General features: G+C 49.9%; 1 protein-coding gene across 4 annotated transcripts in view; it reads left to right on the top strand.

Moving 5' to 3' along the window:
* The window catches only part of ERI3 (ERI1 exoribonuclease family member 3), a 135,934-nt gene that overhangs the window by 59,217 nt on the left and 63,021 nt on the right, over positions 1-13,696 (top strand). Inside the window, exon 7 of one of the 4 annotated variants that reach the window (XM_087730318.1) lies at positions 9,804-9,956. The exons of the other annotated variants lie outside the window; for them this stretch is intronic. Coding sequence (XP_087586444.1) covers positions 9,804-9,941 — 138 coding nt within the window. The 3' untranslated portion in view covers positions 9,942-9,956. Of the gene's footprint in view, positions 1-9,803; positions 9,957-13,696 lie in introns of those variants that run through there. 4 annotated transcript variants of the gene reach the window in all.

Consider the following 13,696-nt stretch of genomic DNA (forward strand, 5'->3'; position numbering starts at 1 on the left):
GAAAGAAAAGTGTCTGTGCAATGGCATTGGTTCATAGTTGGAAGGAAATGGAAGGAATTGCTTATAACAGCAAAATGACTGTGTTTAATAAATACTTTGCTCTGTATTTACAGAAAGGCAGAGGATGCTGTATCACTGAGCAAAAGGTTTGCTGTTACAACACAATTTTCTGATAAAGTTAAGTGGTGGCTTTCGGTTGGCATTTTGCATAGCTGGTTTACAGGAGTTTTAAAGAGCTAGCTGAGAAGCCCTGGACTGTTAATAAGTCTTTGAACATGGGGGAAGTTCTAGAGGACTGGAAGAAAGCTAATGTTGTACCAGTAATTTAGAAGGGCAAATGGGATGACCGATGAAGTAATTATAGCCCTATCAGCTTGACATTAATTCTGGGCAAAGTAATGAAAAGCCAGATATCATAGTTGATTAATAAAGAATGAAAAGAAGGTAATATAATGCCAATCAATGTGGATTTATGGAAACTAGGTCTTTTTCAAACTAACTTGATATTTTTTTTATGAGACTACATGTTTGGTTGATAAAGGTAACCATGTCAATGTAATATACTTCTGGAAGGCATTTGACTTGGTACCTTATGACATTTTGATTAAGAAACAAGAGTGATACAAAATCAACATGGCACACATTACATTGATTAAGAACGAGCAAACTGACAGCTCCTAGCATTTAATTGTAAATGGATAATCATCATGGAGTACATGTCTTCCTAGCGGGGTCCCACAGGGATCTATTTCTCAGACCTCTTGTATTTAACACTTTTATCAATGCCCTGAAAGAAAACATAAAAATCATTTTCGATAAAGTGTGCAGATACTGCATCCAGGAGGCGGCTGCTGTTGGATTTATAAACAGGCAATGGTAAGTAGGAGCAGAGGGGCCGGATCATCTCTTTCTTTGGGACTGGTTTGACCAATATGGGATGCTGGGTCCCATCTCTGCATTGGAAAGCATTCTGGAAACTTGAAGACTGGACGAGAACTGCAAGACCCATGGGAATACTCGCCATGCAGTAAAGACCCTGGGAGCCATTTAGGGTACCAGAGAGAAGGGTAAGGGAGACTTGGCTGTAGTCCCTAAGTATCTAAAGGGAGAGCCAAAATGTGGCGAGAGGCTCCTTCAGCCTAGCAGACGAGCATAAGCAGTTCCAGTGCCTGGAAGCCAAAGCGAGGTAATTCAGGTGCAGATTTTTACAGTGAGGGTAATTAACCATTGGAACAACTTACCGAGGGCTGTGGTGGATTCTCCAGCTCAGGAGGGAAGGTTTTTTCCTAAAAAGATCAGCTCTGGTTCAAACAGGAATTAAGTTGGGGCAGCCTCGTGGCCTGTGCAGGTCAGGCCAGCCGATCGCAACAGTTTCTTCTGCCGTGATAATCTTCAACTGTCTGTTTTGGCGTAGCTCTGGCTGCTCCGTTCCCTTGCGGTGAGAGCACCCTCGAAGGCTCCTGACTTGGGAGAGCGTGGGTGGCACGAATGCCACGAGGCTGGGGATGGAGGGGACGGCATCCCGGGGAGTGCGGCACCGCTGGCAGGGGAGCCCTCCTGCTCCAGGGGCTGGAGCACGGCAGCCATCCACGACTTCTCCTTTAAATCTGTCGTGCAGCTGTCTGAACTCTGAAATTTCTTTCACTCTCTCCCTCGCCTTGTTAACATGTGTTGCCTTTGGGGTAATCAGGGAAAAAATATTATGTCCTTTTACAATTACCGGGTTTTGGAATATTAAAATGTCTCTCTGCATCGGCAGTGTTATTTTGATTGGTATTCTAACCTTTGACTAGCCCATAAAGCGAGCCGCTCTTCAAGCCAATATTGCAGGACTGAAATTTAATTCCGAAATGATTCCAGATAATAGGGAGACAGATAATATATGCATGAAAGATATTATGTTTGGACTAAATGCAGCAGGGCCAGGGCTTGGGAGTTGAATAATAGCCCAGAGTGAGTTATAATCTGTGGGACAGAAATACCTTACTGTCAGGGCCAGGAGAGGAACTCTTAAATCAAAGGGAGGGAGACGAGGAGGGAGTCGAGGATAGTCATCTCAAAGGGAAAGGGCATCCAGGAGAGGCCTTAAAGGAGCAGCCCTCTCTGTCCCGCTGCAGAGGGACCTGTCTTCCCTTTCTTATTTAACAAGGGGTGAAAACACATTTCCAAGGAAAACCAGCAAGCGGGGGGTTGTGCTGGGAAGGAAGGGTGAGTGTCTGCAAGTTCTTGACAGTCTTTTCCCTTTCCTCCTCCTCGTCTCATTGGAAGGGGATACAGGATGGGTTGATGCATCAGACTTCTTTGCCTCGGTTTCCCTAGAAGCTATAACCGGATGGACCGAGGGGTTGTTGATGTATAGGTTTGCAGTATGCGCCAAGGTGGGGTGCTCACATAATGCAGAGTAACCATTGGGGTTGGTTTTGGTATCCACCTTCACATAAAACAAAGGAAGCAGAGGCACGGCATGTGGGCTGCGTGGCCAGTAGTTGCTCAGGGCTCTGCTCTCCCCTCCTCAGCCTAGGACCCCCTGGCAGGCAGGGTTGTCTCCCTCCTTCAGAGCTGCTGCCCAGGCTGGTGACTGGAGACACAGAGTAGGAGCATCCTATGTGACGGCTATGTGCAAATTCAGTGCCCTTTAAATACTGGAGGCTTTAAGAAGCAACACCCCGCTCTGGGCTCTCTGCCCAAGGGAAGGAAACTTGGGGTTTTTGCTATTTGCTCCTCTGCAAGTGGCACTTTGTGCTTTGCCAGCAGCTTCCCAAGCATGGTGGAGCAGTCAGTGTGGTACTTTTCACTCTGCAGTGGCTCAGGCCTGTAACTTTAACTTGCTGGGCGAAGCATTGGGCGTTTTTCTGTAGCTAGATTTCACAGAGCATTGCGGAGTACCGTGCCGGCAGCTGTCCCGGGAGGAGGGGAGCTGAGCAAGCAGAGATGGAGAATGATCTCTGCTGCTGGGGTGACACAAACCCATGTCGATATAACAGGCTTTGGCTCAGTGGCACGAGCTTATAGTTTCAAAGTAATGATCCCAGCCTCGCATTTCATTTCCTTTTCTTACAGTCTCAGGAGCTGGTCTTGCTACAGCTGAGAGGGGCTGTAGATGCAGCCTGGAGGCTTCACTGGTTTTGCATGACTTGAGCGGTAGCGTACATGCCCATCCCAGGAGGGCAGAAAAGAGCAGTGTCCATCTTCGCCTAAATCAAATGGGTTTGTGTGTTTCCCTTTCCTTTGTCTTTTGTTGGTGTTTTTTTTCTTGCATCTTAAAAGCACGGGAGCAATTTTCTGTGGAGCATGTGTCTGTGTGAACTGTTCTGGGAGCAGACAGGAAAGATGTGATCCTCAGAGGGCTAATGTAAGTTCTTGGTCTTGGTTCACCAGAAAGTAGCTGTGTTTCCTGGCTTGCAAAATAGCGGATTAGTTTAGTAATTCCTTTTGGTCATAAAATCCACAACTACGTGAAAGAGCACCCTTCTCGTTGCCAAACTCATACCAAGCATAAGGCTGTGGGCTAAGTACATGCAGCCTGTTCCTCGCTCACTGCCATTTAGACTCTACTGGGTGGGTAAAGACAACCTCTGACAAGGTCCTGTTAATGTGGAAGCCATTTAGAGCTACTCCAGTGCAAAGGGGACACATCATATTTTGGTCCTAATAACAGCAGGCTCTTCCTGGAACTTCCTTCCGTCCTTCCTTTCCGTAGCTATCCTGCGTGTGTTTTAGCATGTGTTCATCTCACGGCATCTCACACATGGATTAACTTCTTTACCATCAGGGGTTCTCCTACGCTCTCTTTTTCTAATACAGATTAAAATTGCAGTAGGCTCATGTTAAAATCTCAGCTATTTTCCTAGACAAGGTGCTTCGGAGCCTCATTTTAGCCTTTGGAACAAACCAGTTTTGCGTACTGCACTCAGGGAGGACCTGGCACGGGTGGAGAAAGCCCAGAAGGGAACAGAAGAAGGGTCAGAGAGTGGGAAGACATGACCTCCAGGGGAGGACTGAGGGATGTGGGATGTTCAGCTTAGAGAAGACTAAGCAAAAATCATTTTTGGAGGGTCGAAAGTGCTTAGAGGAGGGGAAAAATTTATTCTGGGTGGTTGTGGTGGACAGCTCTTGGTCATGTCTTTACCTGCTGTAAGAAGATCAGTAAACAGTCTCTGTGGGTGAGGGCAGGGATGTGGGACCTTTTAGCTCTTGAGATTTTCCGAGTTTAGAAGAATATGGTGGGGATGGTTTGGGTGGAGCTGGTCCTGCCTTGAAGCAGACAGTGCAGGTCATCACTTCTCCCTTCCTACCCTATTTGCTGTGACACTTTCTGCTCCCTTGCACTTGGACATAGGCTGTCTGCTTTCCCTGGGACGCGTCGCTGAGACTCAGAGTACCTGAGCAGGGAAAGAAGAGGTGGTTGCCTTGGGTGCCGCATACAGTCTACACTCCTCTCCAGATGCCATCTGCCCAGATCGGGGTGTTTGTGCTGGGGAAATCCCAAGGCAGCTTTTATTATTTGGCAGCACCTTCAGGCTCCAGCAAGGACCAGGGCCTCCTGGTGCCACGCATGGTACAGAGGGCTCTCGCATAAGGCAGGAAGGTGGTGATTCAAGAGAAACTGAGGAACACAATTGTCTTACTTGGCCCCATGCAGCCTGCAGGTACTGGACAAAGCAGAGAGTAGAATTTGTTGCTTTTGTGCTTTGTTTAACCAGTGCAAAAGCTTTGTCTTCTAGATGAAATTGTAAGCAGCGGTTTGCTGAGTGCACTGCACTGGTTGCTTTACTGAAAGCATCCTTGTCTGTGCAAGTGGTTGGAGGCAGGTTGGCATTTATGGTTCTTCTACTTGCACATCGCCCGTAGCCTGCAGGCGAAAGGCGGAGAGGCAGCTGCTCAGACCTTGCATGCTGCTCTTCCTGCTGAGTGCCATATTGCTCAGCAGCACCTCGCTGTGACTGCGCTCCCCTTGCTGGGGGATTTGAACATCTGTCCCCTGCACTGAGGAGCCTCCTGGTTCCCATCTGGCTCTGTGTGCACTGCTGCTGAGGTTAACCATACTGCTCAGACCTTTACACCATGAGTCTGGTTGCTGCTTGCAGGTCGAGGAAGGAGCCATGCTGGCTCTCCTGGTCCTGCCTGTTTATGGGGCAGTGTGCTGTAGGTGCCAAAGTTTTGGAAAGAGCATTCGAAAGCAAGCAAAATAACCCATAATGAAATCTAAGCAACTTGTGCTTTTGATAAGAAATCTTTCTGCAATGCCAAGGTTATGCAGGCTGAAGTGGCCTGATGGTCCCCATGGTGGGGTCTGGACAGGCAGGGAGTTGCTGCAGGGCTGGTTATGGTGTGACTGGGACCTGTCAGCTGGATGCTTGCTGTAGCTGGGGGTAACGGTGCGTACAGTGTGACCGCAGCATGGCTGATGTGCCGCATGCTTGCATCCAGACTTGTCCTGTAATGTGCCCTTGGCACAGCACCTCAGGAGCAAACCAGGGAAACCATAAGGATGGTCAGAATTAGGCCCTCAATCTCCCAGCAAGTGGGTGTCTGTCTGGCACAGGTCTGGTGTTTCACACTGCGGCTGTGCCTGCAGGGCACCAGTGCTGTTGGCAGAAGCTGGGGGCCTCCAGTCTCTCATGCCTGCTTATGCGAAGGTGTGGGGCAGCCTGTGTTTTTCCATGTCTCATGCGTACTGCAGTCAGCCAGAGAGGCTGGAGCCTTCTGCATGCCCTGGTATTCCAAGAGGCAAGCCTGACCCCAGGCCTGACACAGCTCCCCGCAGTCAATACCAGAGCAAGGCAAGAGAAGGGATTAGAAGCAGGGCATGTTTTACAATAATCCTGCAACGTGTGCTGCATTCCAGGCCAGGAGGAGCTGGAAGGCGAAGGCGCAATGCGTGAAAGATGGCCTTTCCCAGAGTCCCGTGGGTCAGGTGAGGGGCAGAGCATCCCTGCATCCCAGCCCTTCAGCTGGAGCTTTACATGGGTACCAGCACAGCTGTCTAGTTCCTGGGAAAAGAGTTGTGTCCTCTTTTCTCTGCATTTTAAAAGACAGGAGCTCCACGTAGGAGCATGAAAACAGCTCTGTGTAGTTCTCTGGGGAGGAATGAGAGGTTAATCAGATTTTCTAGCCTTGGGGATTAAAACATTAACCGCTTTAGTCCTCATTGTCCTACCGAGCCAGCATGGCAACAAGAGGGAGAGTGACTGCCTGCCACCTCCACCAGCAGCAGCAGGCTGGTTTATGGTAGCCATCAACTCGGCAGTAAGCGGAAAGAGCTTTTTTTGTATGAGGTGTTCCTGGTGCCCTGTGCTGAACGTGATGCGCTATCCTGCTGAAAGGGATGGGACTTTGCTATTGCTGTCTTGGCTGGGAAGGTGTCGGTGTGCAGCCTCTGCCCCATTGCACATGCATACTGTGGCTTGGCTTTTGCTTCTCATGGGCTTGATATAAAGCAGCAAGAGATGCTGAGCTGGGAGGTGGGAGATACCGTAGTGGAATTTGTATATTAATAACATACAGTGCTTCACACTCATTAAATGAATTAATTATATCTCTTGGAACCCTAAGGCTACTAAGCAAGTTGATTTCAGAGTTGGGATTAAAAATCGCCTGCCGCCCTTCCCCCATGCTGGTGCAGCACTTCTGGTTCCATCCTGGCTTTTGCTCTCTCCACTTGCAGGTTTCCTTGGTTGAGCTCCTTGCCTGCAGCCCATGGATTGGATCTATCACAGTGGCTTGCTAAGAACTGCCCAGAAAGTCTGCAGATACGGTCTGCTTTTGTTTAGGAAACAGCCCATCCTTTGCCCTCATGTACGCATAAACTTCTCCTGTTTTGTGGCCCGTTGGGGAGGGCAGCTCTGATCACTCTGAAGCATGAGCCCTGCCAGAGGCTATCTCATAGTGCCTGGTTTTCCCAGTTGCCTGGGCACTGTCTCCTACACACCCGGGACCATCTTCTCCTTGGGTGCTCTGACATGAATGTTGCTGCCAGCTCTATAGGGCATCAAAGCTCCTGAAGAAACAGCCGTCCTGAAGTCGTGGTCTGGATTGCTGCCCTGCAGCCTTCCCAAGCTTGCTCAGTACCTGTCTAGTTCTCAATCCACCTCTTCTGGGTGTTGGTAGGTATGGAGGCAAGAAGCTTATATTTGCTGACAACATGCATCTTCCCTTTCTCACGTTGAATCTCATGTTGAAAAGTCTCATAATGATGTTGTTTGGTGTTTTCTTGGGCATCTTATCCACAGATGAACATGCAGTTCTCACTCATGGCTGATGGATCAGCTCCACCTCCCTCACCTTTCTTTGAGCCAAGATACTCCAGCATTTCTGCATTGCACTCAATGTACCTTAAAGTCACCAACTTCCATTAAGCCATGTAAGACCAAGTGTAGCTGAGCTGGTCTCTCCCCTGTATGCAGTGGTCGGCATCCCCAGCAGGTTTCAGTGGCATGGAGATGAAACCTCAGTACGCTATTCTGCCAGCCCTGCTCCTGCATGCATCCTACAGATGCATTTTTAAACAAACTGGATATTTAGCGTATGGTCCTGTGCCAACCTGGGGAGAGTTTGCTCTCTGCGCTCTCCCAGTGCTGTAACCTCTGTCGGCCTGGCTCTGATTGATGCTATTAATATTTTAGAGATCATTTAGGATCTCCGCTTTGGCCGTGCTCTGCGTTCAGGGAAGAGCTGTCCTGTGTAGATGCCTGCAGCTGCCGGAGGAGCATGCTTGCTGCCTGCTGGTGTGTTTTGGAGGAGGCAGGTCTGCAGGTTAGCAGGGCCAACCAGGACTAATGGGAGCACAAAGCCTTCAGAAAGGTAATTGCTAGCCTCTAGCAGGTCCAAGCTGGTCCCTTCTGTAGGTGAGGGTCTTTCAGCTTCCCTGGGACATTCTCTTCTGTCCTTGCCTTTTGGCAAAGGGGACAGCTTCCCTCTGGACGTTGTCTCTGCAGACTGCATTTGGCCAAGGTCCTTGCTGTGGAGGGGTGTCCCTATGCTCAGCCCTTTCAGTTCCTGGAGCTGGCCTCAGCAGAGCTGCCAAACCCAAAAGAGCTATGCATCTCTCCTGTGTTTTGGGTCTCCCTTTGCTACCACACCTTGTATGATTTGGCCCCACAGAGTTGGTTCTGCTGCAACCTTGCCTGTGGGGTCAGTCAGGGCTGATCAGGAGGTGACTGACATCTTCCAGCGGTGCTCTGCCACGTGCTGTCTCCAGCTGCCTCTCAGGAGCTGCACATGGACCCATCCTGCACCTCCCTGCTTGCACTCTGCCCTCAGTTTGCTCTAAACAGTGGAGCTGCGTGGCCGGTCCTCTTGGTGCAGGAGAGCTCTGGTGATGCTCTGCTTGCTCAGCCTTCCCCATGGGGCCCAGCTAAATCCAGCTGCGGGTATGAGGCTGACGTGCTGCAGGGATGGGGGCTCCGGCAGATCCAGGAGACAGTGAAGCCGTGTGGCTGAATCCCAGACTGTGTTTGCTCTGCCTAATTATCAAAAGTATGAGTTTGTTCTGCTAGGTGCACATTATGCCTTTACTGTGGTGTAATTATGCCAGCTGCCTATGTTTAGTGTCATAAAAAGGAATAAAATGCCCATTACCCGCCTAAAGAATTCTTCTTGTGGGTTTTTTTTATTTTTATTGCTCTGGAGTACACAGTGGGGATATCTTTGATCGGCAATTCTCCATGTAAAATAGCTAGTGAAATACTGTGCCTTTCAGAGAGCTCCTCCAGCCAGCAGCCTGCGAAGGCAGCTGGCCCCCCAGCCTCACCTGGCGCTGCCTCTGCTGCTTACTGCCAGCCCGATCTGGTGGTCAAGATGGTGAAGCCACCACACTGCCACCACGCTGCCTTCCCCTGCAGGAGCTCGGCTGCTTTCTGGCAATGTTTCCCTGCTGCCATCCAGGTCCCAAAGCTCCCTCCTGCCGACACAGCACCTGAGAGGTGCAGGGTGCTTTCCAAGCCTGGGAGAAGATGCAGCCCCTCTACCTGCAGGAGCTGTTCAGAAAGACGCAACAGTGCCTGCATCTGGCTGAGCTATTTTTTGGACAGAATGATGTGTCAAGGAGTCCTGTGCCCAGAGGAAGCCCGTAAGGTAGTCGAGGGAGCAGCACAGAGCAATGTGTGGGTGCGAGCCACGTGCTCCTTCACCCTGCCTGGGCTGCAGTGCCGAAAACACAAGCCAAGCGGCATGAACCTGCCCAATGGCCTGGTGGTGCTCTTGCAAGAGCAGGGATGCTAAGCCTCATCCCCCAGCCAACCCACGGCCCCTGTAATTGGGCTTTGGCTGCTTTGGGGTTTCGTTTCTTGTGGCGTCTAAATATCTGGGGCCGTGTTCCTGTGGTGGTGAGAGATGCCTCGGAGGAGCCGTGTTCTCCCAGAGCTGAGGTTCTGTGCAAACATCAATTACTGAAACACATACTCCCGCCAGGGAAGAGTGTTGGGAGGCTTGCTTTGTGGGGGCATTTTGGTGATGCTAGATAATTTCTGATGGAAAAAAACAAACAAACAAACAGAAAACCCCGAATCCAAACCCCACATCTTTAGAGATTGTTAAAAGCTGCCTCTCCGCCTTTCCTTCTTCTGATAGTTTCAGTCTCTAATTGGAAACGGACTTTATTAGCCCCATTAGGAGTGGTTAGTGCTGGCTATAGATAGCTCTTAAATTTATGGTTTCAGTGGATGGTAAATCTGTTGGTTTAGTTGGCTTATTTTTCAACTCGATGATATTTTCAGCAGGTCCCTGGTCCCCCCAGCCTGGCTGTGCCACAGATGCTTTGCACAATGTCCCTTTTAATTCCCTCCGCTTATTTTTTACGTCAGGTGTTCCTTGAAGTGGCCTTCACAGCTCTCCACCCTTTCAGCCGACGACTACGTCAGGGGAAGATGGACTTGCACCTCCCCGCAGCTTCATTGCATATGCACATGCCGTCTGCCCCGGCGGCACGATTGCCTTGGTGAAGAATCCAAGGGGCTGCTGATAGCAATCATTGATTAAGAGGGTAATTGTCCTGAAAATTCAGATTGATCAAAAGGCAGAAATGATAACTTGTGTAACTGTGTTTAAAACCACGTCCTGTCAATAGGGGAGACTGAGACGTGGCGAGCAGAAAGCAGGGAGAATTGGATGTGCGAGCGGGTGAGTGTGCCTGTGGTTCGGGGAGGAGGGGGAGCCATTCTTCCTTGGGGTCCGTAGCAGGATGTTTCTTGTCACTGATGCTGGGCTATTGGAGATTCAATCACTTTTATCTTCCCCTCTCTCTCAATCCAAATGCCTTTTCATATTAGAAAATTAGAATCAGCTCTGCTCATGCAAGATTTATTAGCTCTGCTGAGCAATACCACAGAAGAGTAAATGATGTCGCATTTCAGGGGCTTTTTACACATTATGACCAAACTTGCAACTTCTTAAGTATTCTTCCATTGAGCCACTGCAGGGTGTGAAAGGGTTGGGGAGACAAACTTCTCTCTGGAAATAGTTCTGCACCAGTCTGGATGTCTCTTCTTTATTATTGGAATGATTGGATTTTGTTGCTAATACGGATCTTTTCTTTGGGCTCAGTTTCTGCGCTTATTGGTCTGGAAATCAAACTCTAAGAATTGAGCCTGTTTATAGCATTTTTTTCTTGGTCCCCTTTTGTCGAAACACTTTTCAGCGCTAAAATGTGTGCCTTTGGAGCTCTGCTGCTAGCTGGCACTCATTTACATCTGAAGAAGACAAATCCTGTTTCCTGCTCAAATGTTTTCCCTTGTGTTTTGCACTGGGTGGCTGAGTTTTAAAATGCCTTCTGACCTTGTGTCATACACGGCTCATGTTTTACGTAGTGACGGTCCTTTGGTCTTCAGACACTAGATGCTAAAGCTCCTTAAAGGCGTGAATGAATTTCCGCTCATAACACTCAATGGATATTATTCTGGGGATACTGAGGCACGGGTGAGTTGGAAAAATTTTCCTGTGAGTCTGTGTCAGAGATTGGAATAGAAATTAGGTCTCATCTCTCCTGCTCCTGGGCTTCAGCCACAAGGCTTGTTTGTGAGGCTTCTCACTTTCAAATTGCTTTGCAGGCATTAAATCCACGCGGCATCCTTGTGGGCTGGCGGCGCAGGAGGGTCACTCAGCCGCGAGAGTCAGAACAAGTGGCTGTTGGGAGCCCCTGCCTGAGGTGCTGTTCAGAGTCTTTCTCCCCCTCTCAAAAATTAAGACGTTTGAGATTCACGTATTTCACTGATGATATACAAATCCCTGGTGCTCTGCAGCACTCCGTTCCTCTCACAATGGGCATTGTGTATGTAGCCCCTATACAAAAATAGTGGCTGTTGTCAAGGTAAACATCATTTTTCTGCTAGTTCTGGTTTGGAATATTCCCAAAAGGGAGTAAATTTTTCTGCAGCCATCATTATTTAGGAAAGCAGACAGCACCACACAGGGATGCTGCTACCACTGCTCAGTGTCTCACACCAAAACCAGCATTAAACAACAGAAGCCAGAATCAAGCTGTGGAAGGGAATAGTCTGTTCATAGCTTCATCTGCTGTCATCCTTGTGCAGTGGAGCCCAGTGCCTGCAGCTGAGCTTTTGCCAAGCTTTTGTCTATTTGGGTCTGACTTTTCCTTGACGTGGCCGAGCTGCTGGGAGGAATGCAGTGCAGACAGCATGGAGGAGAGGTTGGGGCAACCCATCGGCATGGCCAACACGGGGCTTCTTCATGGCACATCATTGTGGGTTGCAAGGGTTCAGCTGCCTCTTTTACTTGGCAGCTTTAAAGGGACTTTATTACCAGGCAGTGCTGATTACATTTAAAACACCACCATACTTGAACCTGTCCAAATGCCTGTCTAACTTGGCGCAAAGTTTTGCCATTCATCTTAGCAAAAGGCATTTCTGAAGAGATGCTTAAAGCTGTGGCTGGCTGGCAGGGAGGTTTCTTGTTGAGTGTCAGTGCTTGGGAGGCGGGTACACTTGACAAGCAGAAGGACTTGACTTTTTCCCCTTCCATGTACAAGCACTATGTATTATTCAAGGTCTTCTTAAGTCAATGCTGGGTTATTAATCGGTCGCTTCTCTGCATGTTAAATTTGCCTACTAATTTCAAGGCTCTGGAAGAGGACTGCAGCTATGAGCTTGCATAGTATTTTCCCTCTGTGAGTTTCCGTACACCCGTGTGTGTGTTCTGGGGCTGCTGCAGCCCCTTGCCTTGAGTTCAGATGACGTGGTGCTGCCTGCGCGCCAGCCGCACGGGGAGGTGAGCTCCATGTTCTTGACTTAATGCTCCCATTTCCAGATGGTCACCGATGGTGGGGGGGAGCAGGGGCAGGGCCAGAGCAGTAAAAGCCTTCCCAAACCTTGAGGGGCCAGGTAAGGCCCCAACAAGCCACTTCCCAAGGAATGGGGGCAATGCAGTTCCAGGTTGTCACCCTAGAGAGAGAAACAGTGGCACGCAGGTCTGGGGCAGACGTGCATAGCCCAGGAGGTGTTTGCTCTGTGAAATACATGCTACCCACCTCCCCTTGGCTCCTGCTTGGTTTGCAGGCTGATGTAATGAGTTATTTGCATCTGGTTTGGAGACAGCCTCTGCCTCTTGGGGCTCTTCCTCCCCTGTCCCCCAGCCAGGCCTCCATGCTCTGGTCTCCTCCTCTTCCACAAACTCTGGCGGTGATAGGCAAGGCACGCGGGCCAGCAGCGCCTGCACGTTCCAGGAATCACGTCAGCTGTCATTACTTACATTACCTTGATTGGGAACAGTCAGTTATGTCACCGTCCATCATCGCGTCTCTCCCGGGAGACGCTGAGGAAGGAGGAGAGGAGCAGGAATTACAAAGCACTTCTGCGGTGCTCTGCCAATCCCACCGCTCTGTTGGCTGAACATCTGTCATCAGACAGCTTGAAGAGAAGGTGCTTTGTCTGATGGATCTTCCCATTGTAGCTCCACAGGGAGGAGCCTCCTGCAACACCAGGAGTGCCCCAAGGGAAGAGCACTGGGGGCTTTTGCGCAGTTTAACGTGAAGGGAATGATGCTGCTGCCTGGAAAGTTCGGTGGGGGACCGCGGGAGAGCCTGCTGGACAGCTGGGGCTGCAGGCTGGGCTATCCTGGCTGGGGGCTGCTTTGGAGACAGGTAGAGTTACCAAAACTGTCTCCAGTCCAAATGAGGCAGAGCTCAGACTTGCACGTTGTCCCCACACGTGACTGCGGAGGATTCCTGGCCATGTCTCGGGTGGGAGTTCATCTTCCCTTTGGCTGGGAGCTCCAGATTCTCCTAATGAGAATGCTATTTGGCTTTTGATGAAGGAATCTTCTTATTTCTAATGGAAAATGATCTGGAAAGTTTCCAGTCCTCTCTGCCCCAATTGATTTGGGGCTCTGGCTCCAGTTCCAGCAGCAAGTCTCCTCGGCTGGGGTCCCCCTCGCAGGCTGGGGGACAACACATCGCAGTAGCCATGTCCATCTCTGGTGGCAGAGCCCATGGTGCCACAAGCGGTGGGGAGGACGGTTTGTCTGTCTAGCTTCCTCGTGTGAATAAATTTGTGTCTGAACTCAAGGTGGGTTTGAGAGGGTAGGCAGGAATGGGAGCTCCGCGGCTCTGGCTGGGAGGTGCTCCATGGCCCTGAGTCCAGGTTCCCCAAGGCTTGTGTGACCATGTCTGTCATGGCTGAAAGTGAGCAAGAAGCACACATCACCCAGAAGGACACGCTAAGAAGCAGGGAAGGCAGTAGTACCT

The sequence above is a fragment of the Nipponia nippon genome, unplaced genomic scaffold, assembly GCF_047370975.1.
Source record: "Nipponia nippon isolate SJK-2023a ecotype South Korea unplaced genomic scaffold, ASM4737097v1 scaffold_5, whole genome shotgun sequence".
NCBI classification, from domain to species: Eukaryota; Metazoa; Chordata; class Aves; order Pelecaniformes; family Threskiornithidae; genus Nipponia; species Nipponia nippon.